Source organism: Rhizopus microsporus, assembly GCF_002708625.1.
Source record: "Rhizopus microsporus ATCC 52813 unplaced genomic scaffold scaffold_33, whole genome shotgun sequence".
Lineage (NCBI taxonomy): Eukaryota > Fungi > Mucoromycota > Mucoromycetes > Mucorales > Rhizopodaceae > Rhizopus > Rhizopus microsporus.
In genome coordinates this window covers 40714-56852 of record NW_019671948.1, presented here as the reverse complement: position 1 = coordinate 56852, position 16139 = coordinate 40714, and the positions used below count along the sequence as shown (strand labels likewise).

The 16139-nt window shown below is 38.3% G+C and overlaps 8 protein-coding genes across 8 annotated transcripts; 5 read left to right on the top strand and 3 right to left on the bottom strand.

The window, feature by feature from the left end:
- Nucleotides 1-2731: 2731 nt before the first annotated feature.
- RHIMIDRAFT_231880 (MFS peptide transporter) lies at nt 2732-4533 on the top strand. The gene is made up of 2 exons (XM_023607708.1): nt 2732-2988; nt 3048-4533. The coding sequence occupies exons 1-2, from the start codon at nt 2745-2747 to the stop codon at nt 4499-4501; spliced, it is 1698 nt and encodes a 565-aa protein (XP_023461251.1). The 5' UTR covers nt 2732-2744; the 3' UTR covers nt 4502-4533.
- An 83-nt stretch (nt 4534-4616) lies between these two features.
- Nucleotides 4617-5920, bottom strand: RHIMIDRAFT_309685 (mitochondrial carrier). The gene is made up of 6 exons (XM_023614605.1): nt 5827-5920; nt 5729-5765; nt 5382-5677; nt 5228-5331; nt 5011-5182; nt 4617-4962 (listed from the first exon to the last, which is right to left on the bottom strand). Exons 2-6 carry the CDS (start codon nt 5761-5763, stop codon nt 4652-4654), a joined length of 918 nt encoding a protein of 305 aa, XP_023461250.1. The 5' UTR covers nt 5764-5765; nt 5827-5920; the 3' UTR covers nt 4617-4651.
- Nucleotides 5921-5960: 40 nt separating this feature from the next.
- On the bottom strand, nt 5961-6873 carry RHIMIDRAFT_97594 (uncharacterized protein). Its single transcript, XM_023615950.1, has 4 exons — nt 6619-6873; nt 6501-6570; nt 6307-6450; nt 5961-6262 (listed from the first exon to the last, which is right to left on the bottom strand). The coding sequence occupies exons 1-4, from the start codon at nt 6796-6798 to the stop codon at nt 6006-6008; spliced, it is 651 nt and encodes a 216-aa protein (XP_023461249.1). The 5' UTR covers nt 6799-6873; the 3' UTR covers nt 5961-6005.
- A 28-nt stretch (nt 6874-6901) lies between these two features.
- On the top strand, nt 6902-8655 carry RHIMIDRAFT_231873 (tryptophan--tRNA ligase, cytoplasmic). The gene is made up of 6 exons (XM_023607707.1): nt 6902-7165; nt 7216-7335; nt 7382-7567; nt 7620-7703; nt 7755-8193; nt 8239-8655. The coding sequence occupies exons 1-6, from the start codon at nt 6906-6908 to the stop codon at nt 8392-8394; spliced, it is 1245 nt and encodes a 414-aa protein (XP_023461248.1). The 5' UTR covers nt 6902-6905; the 3' UTR covers nt 8395-8655.
- A 352-nt stretch (nt 8656-9007) lies between these two features.
- RHIMIDRAFT_220616 (CBS-domain-containing protein) lies at nt 9008-11220 on the top strand. The gene is made up of 5 exons (XM_023607413.1): nt 9008-9126; nt 9176-9447; nt 9498-9606; nt 9658-10141; nt 10187-11220. Exons 1-5 carry the CDS (start codon nt 9016-9018, stop codon nt 11185-11187), a joined length of 1977 nt encoding a protein of 658 aa, XP_023461247.1. The 5' UTR covers nt 9008-9015; the 3' UTR covers nt 11188-11220.
- Nucleotides 11221-12121: 901 nt separating this feature from the next.
- RHIMIDRAFT_187754 (Fcf1-domain-containing protein) lies at nt 12122-12669 on the bottom strand (the record flags this gene model as incomplete). Its single annotated transcript, XM_023605890.1, has 2 exons — nt 12122-12453; nt 12501-12669. Coding segments are annotated over 2 exons (501 nt in total), but the record flags the coding sequence as incomplete, so codon positions are not given.
- A 181-nt stretch (nt 12670-12850) lies between these two features.
- On the top strand, nt 12851-13777 carry RHIMIDRAFT_242511 (uncharacterized protein; the record flags this gene model as incomplete). The annotated part of the gene is made up of 2 exons (XM_023609801.1): nt 12851-13628; nt 13686-13777. The coding sequence occupies 2 exons, from the start codon at nt 12851-12853 to the stop codon at nt 13775-13777; spliced, it is 870 nt and encodes a 289-aa protein (XP_023461245.1).
- A 109-nt stretch (nt 13778-13886) lies between these two features.
- RHIMIDRAFT_209155 (LMWPc-domain-containing protein) lies at nt 13887-14452 on the top strand (the record flags this gene model as incomplete). The annotated part of the gene is made up of 3 exons (XM_023607117.1): nt 13887-14027; nt 14078-14227; nt 14279-14452. The coding sequence occupies 3 exons, from the start codon at nt 13887-13889 to the stop codon at nt 14450-14452; spliced, it is 465 nt and encodes a 154-aa protein (XP_023461244.1).
- Between the last annotated feature and the right edge of the window lie 1687 nt (nt 14453-16139).

Below are 16139 nucleotides of genomic sequence, written 5' to 3'. Positions count from 1 at the left end.
AGTAAATAAGTGAGGGAGCTATGGTAACAGCATTCACATGTTACTTGCTCAAGGATGATCAACTGAATCTCAATTACACATAATCAAACAATAATATGGCTTTAAGGGGCTTTTTTTCATGGCAACATGCACTGTACTTTGGTGTATCTCACATTATAACTATGGCTGTAGTGTTTTGTTGTTTTATTGTTTCATTTTAATGCCATGGACCATTTCAGTTGTTGCCATTGGATATCAATGTAGAAGAAAAGACCCTCTTTCGTACGCTTTAAGGCTCAAGCTCAATAACAACGAATAATTGATGAGGTAGCCATAGATTTGGGATTTTTATTGACCATTTAAAGGCAACAATAACCTATAGAGGCGTACGAAAGCGTGCTGTATTAAAATCTGTATGTATTATAAGCAAATGCAATATTGATGCCATAAAAAGAGAATGGGAAAATAAAGTAAAAAAAATCTTATCATGTATAGTAAAAATGGGATCTACAGGTACACAAACGGAATCCAGGGCTAGAAAAGATATTAAAAAAAAGCAACACTCACTTTTCTCTCTCTCTCTAAAGACGCGGTATATGACAGCTTCAATGAACACCTGGATCAGGTAAGCCTATCCATTTGTTTGTTTTACTTCTATCTCATACTCCCTTTACAACAGATCACTACGCAACTACAACGAATCTAAAAAGGGACTGTCTAGCAAAAAGCCAAACCCAAAGGTAAAAAAGTTAAGGCATACGACTTCCCTTCATCTGAACCACTGTTTCTTTAGCTTTCAAGAAAAAGAAAAGCTGGTGGCTCGGAAGTATCAAGCAAGTTACGCAAAAAGAGCTCGTTCCAATTCCTCTGATCCTGCACTTGCGCCTCCAAGCCAGCCATCAGCTATCGCTGTTCAACCAGCGATACTCCTACAAGAATTACTCCTTCTCCTTCTCCGCCTCCTCCTCGCTCTCCATCCGCGCCTGTCACATCGCCACTGCTTCGTATAGTGGTGCTTCCTCAGCATCCAGGGCAGGTTTGTGGTTCATCCGGACGCCTTGTGTGTTATTTACCCTGCCCTGTAACGCTTAGTGAACAAAGGAAGCTAGAAAGAAGAAGCAGACGAAGCTTGAAACGTCGTTTTTCAAACTTGTAGTCTGCGCATTTACAAAAAAAAAGAACATTAAAGATGCTGATCATTATTTGTTTAAATAAATTCAAAAGTCCACCATGGACTTATATAAATCATGTCATTTTTCGCGTATTTAGTGTCTTGTTGTGTTTCCGTGAATAAAAAAAAGTATGAAGCATGCTCTCGTAAGTGTAAATGATCCAGCATGACATTTTAACTGTCCATGTCGTCATGTATGTAAGCTTGATCTTGCTCTTCTGTAGTTATGGATTGCAAGTGCTGTCTATTTTTATAACCATAGTATCAGCTAGTTTTGAAACAAAATAAAAGTTAATGTCATACTGAAAAGGGAGAAACGAAGGTATAGAAGCTGTCATGCCAGCATATTTGCTTGTTCTTTAGCCTTCTCTCGCCAAATTCGAACAAGTGTACCAAGCTTTAAACTGTACAAGAGGGTTCATCAAGCTTTTCTGTCATTTACTCTTATAATGATAAAGTAGACAAGGTACGCTATAAGCATTCAGATAAACATGTAAATGCATTTTGATAAAATAAATTAAGCATCATCGAAGCTCAATTTCCTTGACCCCCCTGACATGAATCTTTTGTCTCAATAGAAATAGTTGCAAGCAGCGTTGGTTTTACTTTGAAGCATTATTATACTATAGATGCACCAATTTAATATACATTTGGCTCTGGATTAAATATGATGAATATATACATGTATCAAGTAAGCTGAGATGTGTGTTTGAAAGAAAACATGTTACATAAAAATGAATAAATGTCCATTTATATTAATAATAGATCGGAGCTACTTGATATATTTGTTTAGGTAACCATAAATTGAGGCAACACGTACTAACAACGTGGCAATTCAATCAAATCAATAAAATAATTCTTGACTATAGGTTTGTTAATTAGCTGTGACATAGAAATATATTCATTTTTGTACCCACGAATGAATCTACTACCCAAAAATGAGGGGCAAAAAGGACTTTCTGGATTATAGATCGCAGCTCCAAAAGAAGAAAGCATTAAAACTTTAACCCGATATCCAATCGGATACAAGTTCTTTATTTGACCGAAAATTCCAAAAGTCAACCATCACACATTACCCGTCCATCTTCTGAATAATAAGCAAAAGCTGTGAATATAACAGCGCTCATATATATGGCATCATAATAGAAAAAGAATCAACAATTATGTGAAAGAAAGAAGGCTGTTTGTCAATTTTATGTAGAAAATAACAAAGCGGAATGCGCCGAAACATACAATTTCGGGAATAAAGTTGAAGCGATTGTATATATACCCCTTGTATTTAATTTTTTTTTCTGTCATATAAGTGGTTCATCATTACTGCCTCTATTTCTAGTGAAAAGACTACTGTTTACATTCAACATTCTCCTGAATTGGAACAATTGCAGTTTGTACGAGCAACGTGAGAATAAATAGGTATAAAATTTCCTTACTTGGTAACAAGCCCACTGTAATCATGTCATAAAACAATAATACATAATGTTTAAAGAAGAGATAAACGGAGACTCAAAGTAGAAACTTGGCTAAAAAATTTAGTATAAAAGAGGCTTCGTATCGTGTTGCCCTTTTTCTTTTTTTTTTTTTACCTCAATTCATCATGAATGAAGAAAAGCAAGATTCAATTATAGAAACAAATTCAAAACACAACGACTTCTTTGAGACATATAATGAAGAATATCCTGAGCCTACAGAAGAAGATTGGAAGAGCTTACCCGAAGTATCCGATGCAATTCCAAAAACAGCCTTTCTTGTCATCTTGATTGAGTTCTGTGAACGATTCACGTACTATGGGTTAAGTGGACCCTTCCAAAATTATATTCAAAATCCTCCTCCACCATCATGTAAGCGATAATATAAACAAAAAGGAGACCTTGAAAACTAATGAATTTTATCTAAAAAGATCCCGCTAGTTTACCCGGTGCAATGGGCAAAGGACAACAAACGGCGACAGCTTTGAATACCTTCTTCACCTTTTGGTGTTACATCACTCCTATCCTTGGCGCTGTTATAGCCGATCAGTTCTGGGGAAAATACAGAACCATCCTTGTCTTTTCCATCATTTATCTTCTCGGACTGACCATTTTGACACTCACATCCATTCCACCAGCAATTGCATCTGGTGCCTCATTCCCAGGCTACATCGTTGCGATCATTATCGTTGGCCTCGGTACAGGCGGTATCAAATCGAATGTATCACCTTTGGTTGCTGAACAATATCGCAGCAAATCTGCCTACGTGAAGACATTGAAGAATGGCAAACGAGTGATTGTGACGCCTCAAGCGACGTACCAAAAGATCTTCAACTTCTTTTACTGGGGCATCAACATTGGTTCACTTTCTGCTATTGCCACAACCGAATTAGAAAAGAATGTCGGGTTCTGGCCTGCCTTTGTCTTACCTACGCTTATGTTTATTCCATGCATCATCGTTGTCATTTTGGGCCGTAATCAATACATTCAAAACCCACCACGTGGTTCAGTCTTTATCGAAGCCGGTCGACTCTTTTGGCTCAGCTGGAAGGTCAAGGGCGGCATTGACGCATGCAAGCCTTCAAACCTGGCTCGTGAATATCCCGAGTATGCAATCAAAGCGACATGGGATGATGTCTTTGTAGATGAACTCAAACGTACTTTGAAGGCCTGTGTCATCTTTTGCTGGTTTCCAATCTATTGGCTATGCTATTCCCAGATGACAAACAACTTGGTGTCAATGGCTGGCACCATGCTCACGGGCAACGTTCCAAATGATATCATGCAAAATATCGATCCTATTGCTCTCATCATCATCATCCCCATCATGGATTCTGTCGTATACCCTGGCCTTCGTCGTCTCGGTCTTCCCATGCGACCTATCGCACGTATCACATGCGGCTTCTTCTTTGCTGCTGCTGCCATGGGATACACTGCTGGTATTCAGTCCATGGTCTACAAGTCTGCTCCTTATTACGATCATCCCGAAGGTAGACAAAACTGGATATCAGCCGCCTATCTCATTCCTTCGTACGTACTCATTGCCATCTCTGAAATATTTGCTTCGATTACCGGTATGGAATACGCTTACAAAAAGGCACCTCAGTCAATGAAGTCCATCGTCATGGCTCTCTTCTTGCTCACTAATTGCTTTGCTTCCATTCTTGCATTTGCCCTCGTTTCTGTCGCGGTGGATCCTAAACTCGAGTGGATGTACACGGGTATCAGTGCTGCCATGTTCTTTTGTACAATCATGTTTTATATTTGCCATCACAAGGCAGATGATACAGACGTTGAAGAAGATGCAATCGTTCGTGATAATATGGCACAAAAGGCAACGAGTGATGAAATTGTGGCAGAATATGAATTAGAAAGGAATCGATAATGTATAAAAAAGCATTCTGTGTATAAATCTATAGTATATAGCATTTTATTTATATAATAAATATTTTTTTTTTCTTTTTTTCCTCTACTACTACTACTACTACTACTACTACTACACGTCGTAAGCATAACTGAAATAAGAGAAGGGTATTTACAAGTTTTTCCAGTCATCAAGCTTTCTTACTATCAATTCATAAGTAAGAATAGTCATTGCTGAAGAAGGAACTGTTCTTAGCAGATTTGTCGTTAGGCCTTTATAGAATCCACTTAGGCCCTCTTCTTTTGACATGATCTTGATGGCATGAAGGATGCCCTTATATTTATAAGGCTTTCTAGTTTGGTTCTGTAACCTTGTTCGAATCACTTCATGTGGATAAGTTGCAAGACTCGCTGACATCTTTGATAGTGCAGATGCTAATAAAATAGAAGTTGATCCATAAGAAGATGAATCTCGGTCGACGTCTATATAAGAGTCAATATTGAATCAGATTTGATCTTTATGTTACTTACGAAGAACAACCTTTAGTTTCTCATACAGGGGAAACTGGACGGCGACATGACTGATTCCAATAAGAGATGGTCCTAAACCCTTATAGAATCCTCTAAATCCTTCTTCTTTTGCGATTGTTGCAAATGCATGTATTGTGTTATTATATCTATATGACGTACGTTCACTTTGCGTCTATAAGGTGTGAATAAAAATCCGCACATATAAAGATAGTATTACCATCAATCTAGTCTTGATAACCCATAGAGGATTTGTAAGAGTTGTCGAGAGTGCCCCTGCTGACATCGCTGATATGATGTGTAATAGCCATTCTTTTTCATTTCCTTTTGTATTGTTTATAAATACAGGTCATACAAACATACTCATCAATTACCTATTTCGTTGGCCCATTGGCTCTTGCAATAGTCATAGGCAGTAAAATAGATCGCCCAGGTAGGCAAGTAACCTAAAATGGTTGGGCCCAATCCTCTATACAATCCTCTTATTCCTTCTTCGTGCCATATTCTAGACAAGGTGCCTACTGTTCCCTTGTATATTTTTTCACCAGGCAGTGTGACCCCTTGATTCTGTAGTCTTGTCTTGGCTACATCCAAGGGACAAGTAACTATTGAAGAAACAATGCCAGCGCCTGCGCCTGCGATTGAATGCTTTAGGTTTTCATGATTTTGACTATAGTTATATGTTAGTGTCATATATACTCTTTAATGAAGACAGACTTACGCGAATCTCTTCCACCAATTTTCTGCAGTGATCATCTCTTATAAATATATTATATATATTATATATACACACACACGCACACGTACGCACACACTTACTCACTCACAACGCCAAATGGTAGAACACTTAAATTGTATACAAGTTCTTTTCTGTCTTGAAAATACAACAACAGAAAAAAAAAAATACACACACACAGGGAAAAAAAGGAGTTTGTTTAGATTACTGATTTTTAGCCAATGATATTTTAGTTATTAATAAGGGAATGATATCATTTTCATTAGAGCTCACGACGCATATATTTCATACTTTCGATATCTACAACAATTTTATCTCCTTCATGAACAAATTCAGGTACTTGTAGCTTAGCTCCATTGGTTAATGTAGCCGTCTTGTAGACTGTTCCTTTGGCTGCTTGGCCTCCACGTTCGATAACGGATTCAACTGTGAATGTGTAGTTGTTGGGTAACTTGAACGTACAAGGTTGTCGACCATGTTCAGGTGTAGTAAGAAAACTGACGGCAATAGGCATAGCATCTATATTGATGTTTAGTATGATAACAGCATTATTTCCCAACTACCTTCTAGTAATCCAACCGCGCGTTCACCTCCTTCACAAGCAGATACAGGCATCTCAATTTCTTCAAATGTCTCGAGGTTTAACAAGTGAATCTTGTCACCATTTGTATATAGAAATTGATATGCTTCGTCTGATAGATTCAAGACTAGATTATAATTAGTTTGAGTTTAGATTAATGTAGGGTCAGTTTTTTACTTTCTAAGGAATCGCCTGATTTAAAGCGTTCGTTTATCTTGGTGTTTGACAAGATATCTTGTAGTTCCATCTAGTTGTCATTTAATTCATTGATAAAACCGATATCTATCTATTATACCTTGACTACAGCACCACCTCGACCAGAGGAGACATGATCTCTATTCAATACTCTCCATGCTTTATCCTTCAATTGAACAATCTGACCCTTCTTAACAGACCCAACACTAAGTTTATAATATCTCTTGGCAATCAGATCTGTTAATCTGATTGAATGCTGAACTCTTGTAAACCTGAACATGATGAGTAATGTAAAAAAAGTGTGGCTTTTTTTCTTTATATGTATATCGGCTGTGTATCTATCGGATGTGGCACCCCCCCCTTTTTTTTTTCTCTCTCTCTTTATAAATGTCAGAACTTACAGACGGTGTTGCCAATTTGACCATTGAACAAGACAAGGCTACTGTATCCGGAGTCTCTCAAAATGTAACACCTTGGGAAGTAGAAGGAGCTATTGTCGATGGTGTTCAACAGGCTATTGACTATAACAAGTTGATTGAACAGTTTGGTACCCGACCTATTGATGATGCTTTATTGGAACGATTTGAAAAACTCACAGGACGTCAACCTCATATATTCTTGAAAAGAGGTGTCTTTTTCTCTCATCGGTAAAAAGAAAAAAGAAAAAAAGAGGAAAACGTGTAGTAACACTAGATAGAGAACTTGGCAATATCCTTGACCGTTACGAACAAAAGAAACCATTCTTCTTGTACACGGGCCGTGGACCTTCTAGTGCCGCCATGCATCTTGGACATATGGTTCCTTTTATCTTTTGCCAGTAAGTAAGAAATAATGTATATATGTTGTATCTGATCTTTTGTAAGGTGGTTACAAGACGTGTTTGACGTGCCTTTGGTCATTCAGTTGACTGACGATGAAAAGTTTTTGTTCAAGTCCAATTTGACCGTGGAGATGTGTAGACAGTTTTCCAAAGATAACGCAAAGGATATCATTGCCTGTGGATTTAAACCTGAAAAGACCTTTATTTTCTCAGACTTTGACTATGTCAGGTAAGTTGTTTTTGTGTTTAAGAGAAAGATAGTTTACTCACTGTTTATTTAGTGGCCCCTTTTATCAAAATGTCGTTCGAATTGCCCGTTGCATTACTATCAATCAATCCAAGGCTACCTTTGGTTTCAATGATAGGTAAGCGTATATGATAGATAAGGATGATTCAAGGCTCATGGTATTTTCAAGTGATAATGTAGGCAAAGTTCATTTTGTGTCTGTCCAAGCTGCTCCTTCTTTCTCCAACTCTTTCCCTCAAATCTTTGGAAACAGATCGGACATTCCTTGCCTGATTCCCTGTGCTATTGACCAAGATCCTTACTTCCGTTTGACTCGTGATGTAGCCAAACGATTAAAGTATCCCAAACCTAGTTTGATTCATGCTAAATTCTTTCCAGCCTTACAAGGTCCTCAAACCAAGATGAGCGCATCGATCGATACTTCTGCCATTTTCATGACCGATACACCCAAACAGATCAAGAACAAGATCAACCGACACGCTTTTTCAGGTGGAGGTGCTACGCTTGAAGAACATAGAGAAAAGGGAGGTAATCCAGATGTGGATGTGGCCTACCAGTATCTTTCTTTCTTTTTAGAGGATGACGAAGAGTTGAAACGCATTCATGATGTAAGTCATGTATAAACATGCTAAAGTCAAGCTAACATTGTATAGTCTTATAAATCGGGTGAATTAATGACGGGTGAACTAAAGAAGAGATGTATCGAAGTGTTGCAGAAATTCGTTGGAGAATTTCAAGAAAGAAAGAATGCAATCACAGACGAAACGATTGCTTATTTTATGGACAAGGACAAAAAGATCGAAGCTTAAAAATAAATGTGTAACAATTAAATCATCAAGGGTCCCTTTTTTTTTGGCGCACACACCAAATCTCAAAGGAGTGGCATTGTCTTCTTCTTGAGCAGTACGCGTCAATAATTGCAATTTAACCATAAATAGACATCTTTGATATGTCTATAGCTTACCCTTAGGAGCCACCACCTGCTTCACTTAATAACATAGTATATATGCATGGTTTTTTATAGTAATTTGTTTTTATACCAATGGGGATTGGTATAAAATCGCTGGGGAATCATAGAGCAAAAATAAAAAGCGCACACTATTCAATGGATAGTCATAGTTGTTGCATTTACCTTATAAACTCAATAAACAATATAAAAGGACTGACCATAAAGTGCTTTCATATAACGCATCATTCCCAATTCTCATTGGTCGTGATTTATTCATGCAATAGTTCTGTTTTCATATAAAAGACACTGTTTGTAATAATGAACTCTTGTTCGTAAAGGAATTATGTAGAGAATCATCGGTTCATATTTGTATTTCTTCTTTTGTTATCATTTTTCTGTGTCACAAACGTCACTATTTTGAGATTTGGTCGTGCGCCCAGGACCATCTTTTTTTTTTTTTTTTTCTTTTGTTCATTCAGAAATGTCAACCAAGAGAGCTGGATCACGCATTCCGTCTGTTGCTTCCTTTAGAGACAACAGTAGTGAGTTGGTTAATACTGGAAGTAGACAACGTCAGTCGAAAAGAGACGAAGTAAGTCGAATAGAGACTACTCTATTGTTCCTTACCTATTTTTATAAAGGCAATCAGGAAGAAACTCGAACAAGAGCTTTCAAAGAAATCTGGTTCAAAAAGGGTTCGACAGACGAAAAAGATTGCAGGCACTGTATCTGCTCTGCGTCCGTCACAGGCATTGACAGTGAAGGAAAATATGTTGGTTATCGAAGCGTCTCAGTTGATGGCTGCAAAGAGAAGTGATTGTGTACTTGTGGTAGATGAAGATGATCATCTGAGTGGTATCTTTACTGCCAAGGATTTAGCGTACCGTGTTGTTGCTGAATCACTGGATGCAAGGTACAGACCCCCCTTGTAAAGATGAGAGTCCCGCTCACCCCTTTTTGTAGAGATACAACAGTTGCCAAAATTATGACCAAGGGACCGATGTGTGTCACATCGGATACTTCTGCAACAGATGCTCTCAACTTGATGGTATCCCGTGGTTTCCGTCACTTGGTAAAAGGAAAAAAAAATTTTGTGTGTGTGTGTACTGATTTGAACTTGTAGCCTGTTTGTAATGAAGAAGGGGATATTTTTGGATTATTGGATATCACCAAATGTTTATATGAAGCCCTAGACAAGATGGAAAGAGCATTTGGATCATCACGTAAACTATACGACGCACTTGAGGGTGTCGAAAAAGAGTGGTCCAACAGTCCCATCCAACTCGTACAGTATATGGAAGCTCTCCGTGACAAGATGGAGTGCCCTGATATCAACTCGGTTCTTGATGGATTGCCACCTGCCGAAGTAAGTGTCAAGACGAACGTACGTGATGTTGCTCGTATGATGAAAGAATACCACACAACTGCAGTCTTGGTCAACGACCGAGAAGGGTTGGCTGGTATCTTCACCACCAAGGATATCGTCTTGCGTGTGATTGCAGCAGGTTTAAACCCAGAAAACTGTTCTGTCGTCCGTGTGATGACGCCTCACCCCGATACTGCTCCTCCCAACATGACCATCATGGACGCACTTCGAAAGATGCATGGTAATTATGATAAATAATGGAATTCTGTATTTTAATTATCCTTAGACGGTCACTACTTAAATCTGCCCATTGTCGAGAACGGCGATGTCGTCGGAATTGTCGATGTTTTAAAATTAACCTACGCCACACTTGAACAGATCCACAGTATCCAAGGCAACGACGGTGAAGGACCGATGTGGTCTCGGTTCTGGGATAGCTTTGGCGCAACCGATCACCACGAGACAGAATCTCAACTGTCTGACTCACAGCTCCTGTCAGCCGCCACAGGCAACCACCGCATCATTTCGCCCGAACCATCCACGTCGTTCTCTCAGCTCCAGGGCTTTTCAGAAATCACGCCCAACGAATCAGCAAGTATGGTGGCTAATAATGACGAGTCGTCTATCTCTGACAACCGAAGCCAACAACAGCCATTAAAAGAAAATACCTTTTCATTCAAATTTACAACCGCCAGTGGAAAGACGCATCGCATCGCCTGTGCTGCCGACAGTTATGCCTCTTTGCTCGAATCTGTATACCAAAAAGTCGTGGCAGAACATACCAGTTATCTTGGTGTTGAAGAAGATGCGCAACCAGTCGAGTCTTGGCTCAGTATATCCTATTTGGACGATGAGGACGATCAGGTGCTGATGACGTCGGATGCAGATGTTGAGGATGCTGTCAAGCTGGCTCGTAAGATGGGTCATGACCGTGTCAAGTTGTTTGTTCATGATGCGGCTGCTCCTGCATCTCCTGCAACTCCAGTTCCAGCTGAAGTTGAAGAGGAAAAGGAACAGATTAAAATTGTTGAGGAACTTGTTGAAGAACCAATAGAAGAAGAAGAACAAGAAGTAAAAGAGGAAGAAAAAGAGGTCAAGAAAAAGAAGAGACGTAGTTTGAAACAAAGACAAGTGTCTTCAGATGAAGAAGATGAAGAAGTAGATCAAAAACCAAAAGATGTATTTGGTATACCTCATGAACTCGTGCTACCTGCAGCCATCACTTTCTTGGGCGTGGCCATCATTGGTGTCTTTGTTCTCTCTCGTGTTGGAAGTTCACGTCAATAAAAAATATAGATTATTTTCAGAAATTATTCGCACATTACAAGATCGATAACAATTACATTTTAGTTGATTATCAGTCCTTTCTTTATTATTAAAAAGAGAATGAATTTTGTCTTTTTGTGAGAAGATAAATGTGGTCAACACTGATAAATAACACATAACTGAAAGAGTTGTTAGAGACTTTATATAAATAGTCTGATCTTGGCTTCTTTTTCTTCTTCTTTGGACCAAAAAATAAGACCAGCTATTCCCCAGCTAGCCCTAAGGTATGTTATATTCTTTACTCTTGTAAGAAACTGATATGTAGTATTATAGATTGCCCATCAAAGCTAACCCGATATTAGCTGAGGATAGTTTGATTATTACCAAACTTTGGTCCCATACACTCCTTCAATCTCTTCCGCTCCTTTGACCGCTCTCTATATGCCCTATATACCCTCTATGCTTGCTCTATGCTCTTTCCCCCCCCCTTTTTTTTCATTTATGTTTCCGAGCTGGTTATCGCCAGCCCAACCCAGGATACACTTCGGGTAAGATATTAATAATCTTTTTATAATTTTACTCACTCTTCTCTTATAAACTCTCTTCTTTATAATGTAAATATTTAATATCAATTTAATAACTGATTTACTAATCTTTTCTTTATTCATTCTTTTGCTTCTGATGGGCTTTCTTTTATCATTATTTGTTTTCTCATTTGTTGTCTGAACTTATCTTTTTTTTTTATCAGTGAATAAAGTGTATAGTATTTCTTTTATTTACAAATTTATTTTTTTGTTGTCTTTTTAGGAGGCGGAGGTGGATTTTTCTTTTTCTTTTTCTTCATTGCTAATGGGTTTACTCCCTTTACCTTTTTTTTCTTTATAGGCTTCTTATCCTTATTCTCTTCTTCTTCTAATTTTCGCTTTAATCTCGCTGTTTCCTTATCTAATGGCTTCATCTTTTCTTCCTCGCGTTCCTTCAGGGCCTGCTTAGATCTTGCCGTCATCTCTTCGAGGCCAACACCCTTCTTTCTCGTATTTACAATCACAATAGGCACTCCGGGTATTTTTCGCATTGCATTTTTCAATTGATTATCTCCGATAGCTAAAAAGAAGTGTTCTGGATTGTTGGTAGAAACGAGATCCTTGATACATTCTGAAGCTGACACGAGCTTCTTTTCTTTTTGATGTGGACATTTACGAGTTTCAAACTTTTTGGCCAAGACGAGAGCGCTGGTATAGTCGTGTCCTTTTGATTTGATGTCCTGTAGGATGCATTCGGTCACAACTATTCATACATTTTAGTTTAGCTTGTCACTATATATTTAAACATACCTATACGTGTCAATCCACCTAATAGATCAGGAATCGCATCCTTCACATACACTTGTTTTTCCAATGCTGCACGACAAAACTCGCCGTCCAGCAAGACTTGATATGGAGGTCGAAATCCAAAGCCTACACAGTAACTATGGACTGTTTTCCTTATTGTCTTTTGCTTCTTTGCACTAATGCCCATGAGTGAAGAAGAAAAAAAAGAAAAAGACAATTGTGACTGTAAACGGACTTATAAAAACCTCTGCGCTCTTTTTTTGTCTTTAATGTCTGTGTGCCCCCCGCTCTCGTATTCAAGGGGACCTGCCAACATTTTTTAAAATTTTTTTTTTGTAAAGAAACACACACAAATGGCCAACATTGTCAGCAGAGGAGCCTTTCGTCTTTTACCAGCATGTAGAATATTACCCGTGGTAGCTCAACGGTTTGCCAGCACTGCAACTGTAACAACAGGACGATTCCTTGGACAGAGCGACAAGACAGACGATATCTTAAAATTCCGAGAGAAGCCCGAATCTTTATCTTACTTTACTGGTAATTACAAATACAACGATTTGTTGATCGATTTGGATGCTCTTCATAAGCAATTTAAGGATTGGAAGCCCACCGAAACTGGAGAAGAACAAGTGTATGCCTGGAAACTGCGTGACAAGATGTCACAGTTACTGAGTATTCCGTTAACCACCTCTCAATGGCGAAAGATCACCATTCACCTCGATGCTTTGGCTTCTTTGCCTAAACCTTTACCTCCCGCCGTTGCCAAAGTGCTGGAACCCTATCAGAGAGAACAGACAACACAGCAAAAGGAGACCAAGATACGCACTTTGGACGAATATGGCCGTGCTTATGCTGTCGGTCGCAGAAAGGAATCGAGTGCCAGTTGCTATCTCGTTGAAGGAGAAGGAAAGATCTTGGTGAATGGCATGGAATTGCACGAGTATTTCCAGCGACCTGTCGATAGAGATGAAGTTACTTTGCCATTAGAAGTCACTGAAAGTATAGGTAAATATAATGCTTGGGTTCTTGTCAGAGGAGGCGGAAGTACAGGTCAAGCACAGGCCATCAAATTAGGTCTCGGCAGAGCTTTATTGATTCATAACAGTGAATTAAAGCCGACGTTGCGTAAAGGTAAGAGACGAATCAATTTTGTGGTAAACAAGAGAGATATTGATTGAAAATATATAGCTGGATGTATCACTCGTGATCCTAGAGTGGTCGAACGTAAGAAGGAAGGTCAAAGAAAGGCTCGTGCCAAATATACTTGGGTCAAGCGTTAATTATTATAGTTGTGTGTGTAAAAATAAACTGTCATTAGAAGCAATAATTCAAGTGGTGTGCCTTATTGTGACTTTTTAAGCTTTTTTCCTTTTTTCCTTTTCTACCCTAATGGTAAGCGTCCTGTTTGTTTGTTTAGGCAACATTTGCCGTTCTCCAATGGCTGAAGCTGTCTTTGCTTATACTGTAAAAGAAAAAAAGCTACAAGACCACTTTAGCAAGATTGACTCAGCAGGAACTGCTGCATACCATGTAAGTTAATCTTGCTCTCCCCCTTCTCATTTTACTCATGTCAAACATAGGTTGGAGAATCACCCGATAGTCGTAGTTCAGCTTGTTGCCGTTCCCATGGGGTACCTGTGAATCATCGTGCTAGAAAGGTATCAAGACAGGACTTTGACGAATTTGATTATATTCTGTGTATGGACAAGTCGAATTTGAAAGACTTGAAGGTAGGCTGATAAAAAGTATGTTTTCCTTATAAAAACTAATTTGATCAAAAGACAATGGCTCCCTCGGGTTCCAAAGCAGTGATCAAACTTTTTGGAGAATATGATCCTCAAGGCGAGCTGATTATTGAGGACCCTTATTATGGAGGAAACGATGGATTTGAACATAATTTTAAGCAAGTCGTCCGTGCTAGTGAAGGGTTTTTAAAATCGCTTGAGTTGATTTAGATATAGATTACAATGTTATAGATATAATATGTTGTAAAGTATTATTGTATGTAATACAGTTATAAACAGACCATCGAAAATGACATAGTCAGAGGAAAAGCTTCTGATAGTAATGACTTTTTTCTTTTCTTTCTTGAAACAAGCTAAATTGGAAATATACCAGTAACTCATTTAATGCTCAAAGTACATAACACAAACCATATTACACAGTCTTTAACATCGTAAACTTTATGAATGTTCTTCAAATTCACGATCAAGTGTGTTTAATTGCTAAAGATTGATAAATGAGAAACGGCTTTATCCATTATCACAGAAGAAAGGAATGGGGGCAAATATGTGAGTGAATATGTATCGACAATGCCTTCAGCAAACATAGTAGTATTTAAACTGGTTACAAAAAGACCGCAATACTGATGATTTCTTTTAAGCGTTGCTGATGAGGGCAAGAAGTTACCTATGAAATACTCTACATTGAAACAGACTCTGGTAAACCCATAGTTACAATCGTGTTTTGATTATGTACTAGTGCTTTCATTTCTCTGCCCACAATGAAAGATATGTTTATGGTAACTGCACTACATACATCCTGCATACTTCTTTCTCTGGCGATAGTAAAGAGAGTATATACAAGTATTCTTTTGTAGCTCTACTCAGGCATTAGTAGACTAGCCAGCTTGCGTGTTTAAAAACTTATTAAGCAGCGAATAGAAAAAGGCAAAGTTGGATAGGTTTATAGCTCACCCTATTGCATTGTAGCCACAGTCGCAAGGGGCAGCATTTCCGAAGCAATAAAAGAGAGTCACCGAAGTAATTTTATAAAAATTGTGATAAGCTAATCCTTCCCTTCTGAGAGAAAGACTACCTACTTCTTCAAGCATCATGAAGGCTACTATCAGAATCAGAATTGGGGAAAACCGGAAAAGCTTAAGAGAAAAAAAAAAAAAAAGAGTGAAAAAATGACCTTTTTTTATACTTTTTTGTTTGTTTACATCTGTGATTTTGAAAAGACTAAAAAGGCGGCCCTGAATCGGAATAGGTTGCATGAATTTTTTGTTGCTAGGAAGCGTACTTTTTCCTGGTTTTCTATTGGCTGATATACAATAGATAGCTTCCTTTGCAATCATGTTCCTGAAGCAGCATATTTGAAGTAGCTGAATGGGGCGATATATAATCGTTGTAATGCTGTCAGAAATTGCTTATTTAATGAATATGTACTTTACTATAAAGTTAAAGGATGACTTTAAAGTACATAAAAAATACCCAAGCACGCCTAAGAGCGTCAATGGTTATGTCCAAGGACACAGGGTAGATACTGTAGTACAGGATAAGGAGAGTAGTAGTGTCGTCTCAATAAGTTCATAAAGCGAAAAGTACACAAGCAACCATTTGCAGCTTATCTTCAGCTTCTGCATACAAGATGCATTTGTAATGATCAGTCTTGCTTATATATTCAGACCTTCCTTGGCATGTTGAAATATCTGTTATAAAAGCTCAGTAGGAGGTATATTCTAGATTTGACATCCTATGATTATATAATAAGATTGTAAAGAAAAGGCGGCGTTTTGTAACTTATATAAGGCACTGTAAACAGCGATCATTAGCCAAATATCGCGTTCGCGTGTGCCTGTGATGAATGTAGTCAATAACAAGAGACACCAGGCTTAATAACACGAACTTTGTCAATATA

Coding starts and splice junctions, on each gene's coding strand:
- RHIMIDRAFT_231880 (XM_023607708.1), top strand. CDS start 2,745: ATGAATGAAGAAAAGCAAGATTCAATTATAGAAACAAATTCAAAACAC. Junction 2,989..3,047: donor AAATCCTCCTCCACCATCAT/GTAAGCGATAAT, acceptor TTATCTAAAAAG/ATCCCGCTAGTTTACCCGGT.
- RHIMIDRAFT_309685 (XM_023614605.1), bottom strand. CDS start 5,763: ATGATCACTGCAGAAAATTGGTGGAAGAGATTCGC. Junction 5,678..5,728: donor AATTGGTGGAAGAGATTCGC/GTAAGTCTGTCT, acceptor ATATAACTATAG/TCAAAATCATGAAAACCTAA. Junction 5,183..5,227: donor TTATCAAGACTAGATTGATG/GTAATACTATCT, acceptor CACACCTTATAG/ACGCAAAGTGAACGTACGTC.
- RHIMIDRAFT_97594 (XM_023615950.1), bottom strand. CDS start 6,798: ATGTTCAGGTTTACAAGAGTTCAGCATTCAATCAGATTAACAGATCTG. Junction 6,451..6,500: donor ATCAGGCGATTCCTTAGAAA/GTAAAAAACTGA, acceptor ATTATAATCTAG/TCTTGAATCTATCAGACGAA. Junction 6,263..6,306: donor CGCGGTTGGATTACTAGAAG/GTAGTTGGGAAA, acceptor ACATCAATATAG/ATGCTATGCCTATTGCCGTC.
- RHIMIDRAFT_231873 (XM_023607707.1), top strand. CDS start 6,906: ATGTCAGAACTTACAGACGGTGTTGCCAATTTGACCATTGAACAAGAC. Junction 7,704..7,754: donor ACCTTTGGTTTCAATGATAG/GTAAGCGTATAT, acceptor GGTATTTTCAAG/TGATAATGTAGGCAAAGTTC. Junction 8,194..8,238: donor AGTTGAAACGCATTCATGAT/GTAAGTCATGTA, acceptor AACATTGTATAG/TCTTATAAATCGGGTGAATT.
- RHIMIDRAFT_220616 (XM_023607413.1), top strand. CDS start 9,016: ATGTCAACCAAGAGAGCTGGATCACGCATTCCGTCTGTTGCTTCCTTT. Junction 9,127..9,175: donor GTCAGTCGAAAAGAGACGAA/GTAAGTCGAATA, acceptor ATTTTTATAAAG/GCAATCAGGAAGAAACTCGA. Junction 9,448..9,497: donor GCTGAATCACTGGATGCAAG/GTACAGACCCCC, acceptor CCCTTTTTGTAG/AGATACAACAGTTGCCAAAA.